Consider the following 7,745-nt stretch of genomic DNA (forward strand, 5'->3'; position numbering starts at 1 on the left):
TAGGTTGGGAGAGATTTTGTTTTTAGAGTGTTGGCGTGTGTCATATATATAGATGGTTTTCACTAACATTACTTCAATTTTTTTAAAAAAATAGAGACGCGTGCACATGATTTCTGTTTATGTTGTCAACTACAACAATGTGGTGTCAAGCTTTATCTTGCATCAGAATGTGTTGTCAAGTCTAACAATGTCGTGTCACACTTTATCTTAATACGCATGCATTTCACAATGTCTTGTCAATTCTAACAACGATGTATCATACATGCGTAATTTATTTTAATTGCACCAATTAATTTATTTCTTAACGCAACAATTAAGTAATAATTAAGGATAAACAAATGACAACAATTTATATCACATAATGATTAAAATTAAATAAACAAGTGTCACTGTCCATAAATAAATATACAAAATAAATAAAATATCCAAAATAAATAAATATATAAAAATTATAAACCAAAAATTTACAAAGCCAAAGTAAAACTTCAATGTCTGTCCGTACGCCGCCTTCGCCTCGATCTATGGGCTATAGTTGGCTAGCCAATGTAGCGTCTTGCGATGCCCACACATTTTTCAACAACAGTATAGGCTTCTGTTACTTCGGTCAAGATCCTCAGGTTTAGTAGCCTGTCCAACCTATCAGTAATTGCTGCAAAGTCATCCTAGCAAGTGAAATAAAACAAACATAACAATTGTTAGTAATCAAATACCAAACAAAGCAACAAACAAAAAAACCAAAAAAAAATATTACCACTGCATGCCGAAGATGATGTTGATCAATGTCTGCTTCATTAGGTGCCACTGCCACCATCGGTTGCTGATACATATCTGCTTCAACAAATTCTTCATGCACGTACTAGAGGTCCAATGACATGCACGCGGTCTCCTCTAATCGCAATCCTCGGCAGCAACAGTGGAAGCAACGAACGGAAAATGCTCGTAAATGCAGCACTAAATATATTTTACAAACATATTTATTAAAATACACGACAACATATAATAATAAACTTCAATGAAAAAAAATTTCGTGACATGTTAACTAACCTATAACAAAGTGATATATCCTGCAAGCTGCCTCATCGTGCTCTTGAATGCGTCATTTAAATTATCATACATTTGCACAAGTGTAGAGCCGTCAAAATGGGTTCCGGCCCGTGGGCCAGCACGGCCCATTGTGGGCTAGAGGTGGGCTGGGCTTAATATTTTTAAAAAAAATCGGTATCGACAACTTTTCAACCCAGTCCACTTAGCCCGTGGGTTAGGTGGGCTCAACCCGTGAGTTGGTGGGCCAGCCCGTCAACCCACCAAATTTAAATAATATATTATTTTATTTTATTATTATTATAAATTTATAATTGTTAAGGAATTAAATTTTTATTTTATAGCTAGCAACCCAATTGACAATTCACATTCAGTAATAGAGCAAACCCAAACAATAGCAAAGCCTAATTGTTAATTTATGGTCTGCAACGCAAAGCCTGCACCTTTCTTAATTTCTTTGCAACCTAAAGCAACACCAACACATCTGGCATTATGTTTACGCACAAACAAAAGAGAGAAAAGTAGAAAACCTAAACGGCAACAAGCCAACAAAAGTTACGAAACCTAAATCCCTAATAGTGCGAATTGCGAAAATTGATCTAGCGGCACCCCTCCACCATACGAGCCACCGACGGTGACGGTGACGGTGACCTCCGAACGCTCGATTGCCCGTCACCACGGCACCGACATTCCTCTTCCACCTCGTTTCAGTTGTTTGCGACGTCGTTGTGGTCGACCTCCAAAACGGTAATTTCTCTCCTATTTTCATGCTTTTAATTTCTTTCCTTTTCTTTGTTAAATGTTAATTATTCTTGATGTATTGAATCTAAGTTGAATGGCTTCTAACTGTGAACCGAGTTGAATCCGAGTTTAATTTCTTTCCTTTTCTTTGTTAACTACAGGTGCATTAGATTGATGGAAATGGCTTCTGAAACTGTAAATCGAGTTGACTCTGTTGATGATATTGAGTTTATGGAAGATGAGGAAGAAGCCAGGTTGAACCTAAACCAAATACAAAGGAGAACAGAAGTGACAATGATGAAAAAGAGAGTAAAAAAGTTAAGATTTGCACGTAATGCATGTGGGCAACAACATGTAATTGGTGGGAGTAAAGTAGGTACTTCACATTTATTGCGTTATGTTAAGCTCTTGTGTAAAAAGAAAGCTAAATTTTATGATGTGGGTGGAATGATAATTGATCATTAGTAATTGGTGGGAGTAAAGTAGGTACTTCACATTTATTACATTTCTTTTTCTATCATTTTTAGTTTGTTATTGGTGTGTTGTTTTATTTATTTGACTTATTAATGATATTGTTTATTTTTTTTGTCTTTGTAGATGAAATTAATGGTGATGTTGAGAAAGAAGAAGAAGTTGTTCTAGATTTCACAGTCCATGACTCTAATGTTTAATTTCAATAATTTAGAAGTTTATTTTTTATGACATTTAAATTTCAATTATCTTAATGTTGAATGTTTATTTTGAAGACTTCAATCACTTTAATATTGAATGTTTGGATTTGATTTAGTTTGATTTTTATATTGGATTTTATTTTAAGTTGTTTGGAATAATTTTATTTTTTTTTACAAAAAAAAGCAGAAAAGTGGGCCAGCCCGCATAACCCACCAACCCGTGGTGGGCCAGGCCGGGCTGGCATTTTGTTAGCCCACACAAAAGTGGGCCGAGCTGGGCTAGTCCACTTTTAGCCCAACCCATTGCGGGCCAGCCCACGTGGGCCGGGCTGGCCCATTTTGACAGCTCTACACAAGTGCAGCAGCACCCCAAGCGTAACCTCCACTCTGCGTCAAATCACGCAGTGCATCCAAGAATACCACGTGCATGTGTGTGACACTCTTGTTAGCAAAGAGTGTGCATCCAAGAAGATGCAATAAATAGGCTCACGCTGCTATGATCTAGTCACATGCCCCGATCTTCAGCTCATACACATCGCGCAGCCACAATAATCGAACATAAGAGCCATGACACTGAATCGTCTCAGCTCTCGCCTCTGCAGCACTGACCACAAGCAATTCCACCAACATCTCGACGATGTCATCGACATGAAGTAGCTCGAAGCTGTGGAACGCCCTTACAATAGGAAAATGTAGCAACGATGCAACGTCATCCAAGGTGATAGTCACCTCTCCGACGGGCAAATGGAAACTGCTAGTTTCCTTATGCCAACATTCCACAAAAGCAAACATTAGTCCCTGATCGCTCGTATCAAGGGAACAAGCGATCAAAGGACTCAGTCCACTAGCCACCACAAGGCCTTCAATCTCTGGGGCAAGCCTCCCGAACTTAGCCATCTTCCTTCCATGGGAAGATAGCTTCAACTCAGAACGTTCCTACAAACAATATTAGGGATGATGTAAAAATAATAATTAAATAGTAAACTACGTTCTTTAAGTTTTTTAAAACTTACATACCTCTCCATTCCACACTCTCAAAGCAATGTGATTTTCAAAATCACTCAGAACTGATGTGTCATGGGGTCCGCCTGGAAAACCCTTAACATCAGTAGCACCTTCTTCAATAAGTGCTTTTGGCTGGTTGTCAACCAATTCCTCCTCGGTCGTAGAAGGGTGCTCGACAACAACCTATTGTTGTCGCTGTCTACAGGTTGATGAAGTAGGCCTTCACCGCTGGGGGCATCAACATCACTCTCGTCTCTCCTCCCCAACACTTTTCCTATTGCTCGGCCTAAAGCCTGATCAAAACCTCTAGTTCTAACCATTATCTGCATAACAATTATCCTATTTTTTATATTCAATGGCCCAGATTTTAATAAATGATTTCAATCATTTTTAATAACTTACAAATTTGTTATACAATTAAAATATTTGTTTCAATTTTTGTATAATAATTTTTTTTTAATTTTCAATTCAATTATTTTTATAACCAATTTTAATTAATTTAAATATAGTCTTACTTTTGGAAATCTTAGGTAATCTAATCTTAGTCTTAATTTGAGAAATCTAATCTAATCTTACTCTTAATTTGGGAAATCTTACTAATCTAATCTTACTCTTCATATGGGATATCTTATCTAATCTTACTAATCTAATCAAATTTAATGTTATATTACCAAACATAATTAAATAAAAAACTAGCCAAATAATATAAATAAGGGAGACTAAAGAAAAATAATGAACAACAATAATCAAATCAGTCCACACATAATAAATTTTCAATAATGATTAAATTTCACAAATGATTACGATACTCCAAAAAATAATTACACCAAATTTTATTTACAAAATCACTAAACTAAAAAACATTTCAAAATAAATACAACAAAATTAAATTAAAAAACTAGTTTTGAAATTAATTTAAACAAAAAAATTTCAAAAGATTCAGCCTTCTTTTATAAATTTTAAAAAAAATGAAAAAAAAAACATAACTGATCCGTATGGCAAAGATTTTTTAAAAACATTTAAGAGTACTTTATAAATTTTAAAAAAATTTAAAAAAACATACAGATCAGTGATCCATATGACAGTTTTTTTTAAAAACATTTAACAATACTTTATAAATTTAAAAAATTAAAAAAAAAATCATACGAATCAGTGGTTCATACGGATTGTCTTTTCTTAAAAAAACATTTAACAATACTTTATAAATTTCAAAAAAAAAATAAAAAAAAAACCATACGGATCATTGATCCGTATGGTTCATAAAAAAAATTTTAAAAAAATCATACGGATCAATGATCCGTATGGCACAAAAGCAAATACAGTTTTAAAAATCAACTTAAGCATTTTTTTAAATTAAAAAAACAAAAAAAAACCATACGGATTAGTGATCCATATGGTTCATACGGATTCACAATCCGTATAAACCACTGATCCGTATGGCATTAGCAATAATTATTTTTTTTTAAAAAAAATTACCAGCCAATATTTAAACATATTTTTATAATTTAAAAAAAAATTTAAAAAAACCCAATTAAATTTAATAAAAAAAAACCCATACGGATTGTTGATCCGTATGAACCAGTGATTCATATGGGTTTTTGTCTACAAAATGACAATTTTCCGGCAAAGCTTCACAACAAATTCAAAACCAACAACATCAACCACCCAAAACCAATTACAAACAATAATACAATCATGCAACAACATCACAATAGCAAAAAATCATTGAACGCTTCAACAAAAACAGCTTCAAAGGGAAGGGACCACTTACCTGTAAGAAGATTACCCAACCACCGAAAGAAAATGGGAACAACCACCAACGGAAGAAGTGCATGGCGGAAGAACACCAAAACACGAACAACCACCAACGGAGGACTGAAAGAGGAACAAGCAACAACTGTCAAACACCGGAAGAGGAAGATGAACACTCACATAGGCAAAAGAACATGAAGAAATGGATGAGAGGAAGATGAAGACGAAACAACACTGTATGAACGAAATGCAGCAAATGCACTATACAGATGGCTAACTTTGGGATTTTATAGTAATAGGGTGAAGGGAATTTTGGACTATTCGCCATGGGTGCTGGGTGCCCCAGCAAAAATGTTGGGTGCACCAAGTATCACCCATGAAAATAAACTCCCGTAGGGTTAGGTTGGAATGGGTTTATTGGCCCAAACTGCTTGGAGTAAAGTTCCATGCAATACTTTTTAAGAAGTTCCTTACTTTTTTTTGAAATGTCAATGACGAGGGAGCTAAATTACTTTCTTGGTCACCAAATAAAGAAATTAAATCATGGAAATTTTCTCCATAAAAAAAAAGTATTGCAAGGAACTTCTTAAAAAGTTTAAGATGAACAAAAGCAAGGAGGTTGCGACTCCTATTTCTACAAATTGTTACCTTAGTGCTGATGAAAAAGGAAAATCCATTGATCAAACAAGGTATCAAGGTATAGTTTGTTCCCTACTTTACTTGACTACTAGTAGACCAGACATTAAGTTTAGTGTTTGGATGTGTGCTTGCTATTAGTCTAGTCCTAAGGAGTCTCCTTATGGGAACATTAGATGTTAGGCTATAGTACACTAAGGGTGCTAAGATCTCTCTTGTGGGATACACAGATTCAGACTTTGCTAGATGCAAGTTGGATAAGAAGAGCAATAGTGGTACTTGTCACTTTTTAGGGAATGGCTTAGTTTCTTGGAATAGTAAGAAGCAAGCATGTGTTGCCTTGTCTATAGTTGAGGTTGAATCCATGGCTGCAGGAAGTTGTTATGCACAAATATTGTGGCTTAAACAACAACTTTTTTATTTTGGTTTGCATTTAGAACATATTCCCTTAAGATGTGATAACACTAGTGTCATTAGTCTCACCAAGAATCCTATCATAGATTCTAGGGAAAAGCATATAGAGATTAGGAATCATTTCATTAGGGACCATATTCATAAGAGTGATTGTGATATTGAGCTTGTTGATGCAAACTCACAACTAGTTGACATCTTTACCAAACCACTAGCAAGGGATAGGTTCTACCATCTTCATAATGAACTTGGCATTTTAAGTGAGTCTAATCTCACTTGAGCCAATTAGGTAGCCTACATTCATTTCATGCACATATGCATATTGTTTTATATTTGTGATTGCATTATGTCTTGTTTGAGTGTTTGTTTGCTATGTGCATTAGAAAACATGAAAATCCTTTTTGCATATATTTTTTTTTGTAAAAAAAATTGCATATTCATTCATGTTATGGGTCTGGAGTAATCGATTATACTATTTGGTAATCGATTACATCATTTGTAGAGGCCTTAACCCCTTATGGGTTGGGTTATAATCAATTACAACAATTGGTAATCAATTCCAAAGTGTCTGAAACATTTTTTGAAAACGAAAAGACATTTACTTTGTTTTTATTAAACCCTTTCCTGACCTAGAAACCTTTATACTTTATCTCTCAACCCTTTCTCAAAACCTAAGTGTCTACAACACATCCTTTCATCTTCTCCAAACCTCTCCATCTCTCTTTCTTTTCTTATCTTCAACCTCCATCAATGACTGAAACCAAAGGCAAAAGGATGAAGAGCATTGGACACAGACCCACAGCCCCTAAACCAAGCTCGAAGAAGGAGAAGGAAACAACAAATGGTTGATCTTCCAGGAAGGGCAAGAGGACAACAAAGTCTCCATCACCACCACCCTCTCCAAAGGCAACTCCATGGTTTTCAGAGAAACATTATAAGGCACCCTACAAGTTCAACTATGCCAAAAATGAGTTGATTCAACATAAGTTCTTGAGTCTGCAATGGTTGAAGTCTCAAGGATTTGTCTTTCTAGAGCTCCTAGAGTACCATGGGTTGAAGAAGCTTATGGAGATGAAGGGCACTTACTACCCTAAGTTGGTAAGAGTCTTCTATACTACAACTCACATTGATGGTGACATTGGTTTTCTATGTGTTAAGGTAAAGGGGAAACATATTGTGATGATCCTTGAGGTGTGGGAAGAGGACGTTGGTTTGTCATTTAATGGGATGATGGAAAATGACAAAGGACTAAAAGATGTTGGTCTAACTTTCAACAAAATCACCAAGTACAAGAATCTAATGATGGACCCCTCCACTTACACAATTTTTGTGTCCAAAGGCAAGGGCAAAGAGAGATTTGGTACAAACCCCTTATTATTGGAACACAGACTTCTAGCTTATATGTTCGCTTGGATCATCACTCCTAGTGAGATTAATCATGCTCAGTTAATAGAAGAAGACCTTCTTCTCATCAACCTTATGCAGGGA

At 35.4% G+C, this 7,745-nt stretch overlaps 1 protein-coding gene across 1 annotated transcript; it reads right to left on the bottom strand.

Annotated features, from left to right (window-relative positions):
- Window positions 1-2,954: 2,954 nt before the first annotated feature.
- Window positions 2,955-5,538, bottom strand: LOC102670006 (protein MAIN-LIKE 1-like). Its single transcript, XM_006579110.1, has 5 exons — window positions 5,478-5,538; window positions 5,230-5,355; window positions 5,017-5,087; window positions 3,471-3,641; window positions 2,955-3,389 (listed from the first exon to the last, which is right to left on the bottom strand). Exons 1-5 carry the CDS (start codon window positions 5,536-5,538, stop codon window positions 2,955-2,957), a joined length of 864 nt encoding a protein of 287 aa, XP_006579173.1.
- Window positions 5,539-7,745: the final 2,207 nt, after the last annotated feature.

The sequence above is a fragment of the Glycine max genome, chromosome 4, assembly GCF_000004515.6.
Source record: "Glycine max cultivar Williams 82 chromosome 4, Glycine_max_v4.0, whole genome shotgun sequence".
NCBI lineage: Eukaryota > Viridiplantae > Streptophyta > Magnoliopsida > Fabales > Fabaceae > Glycine > Glycine max.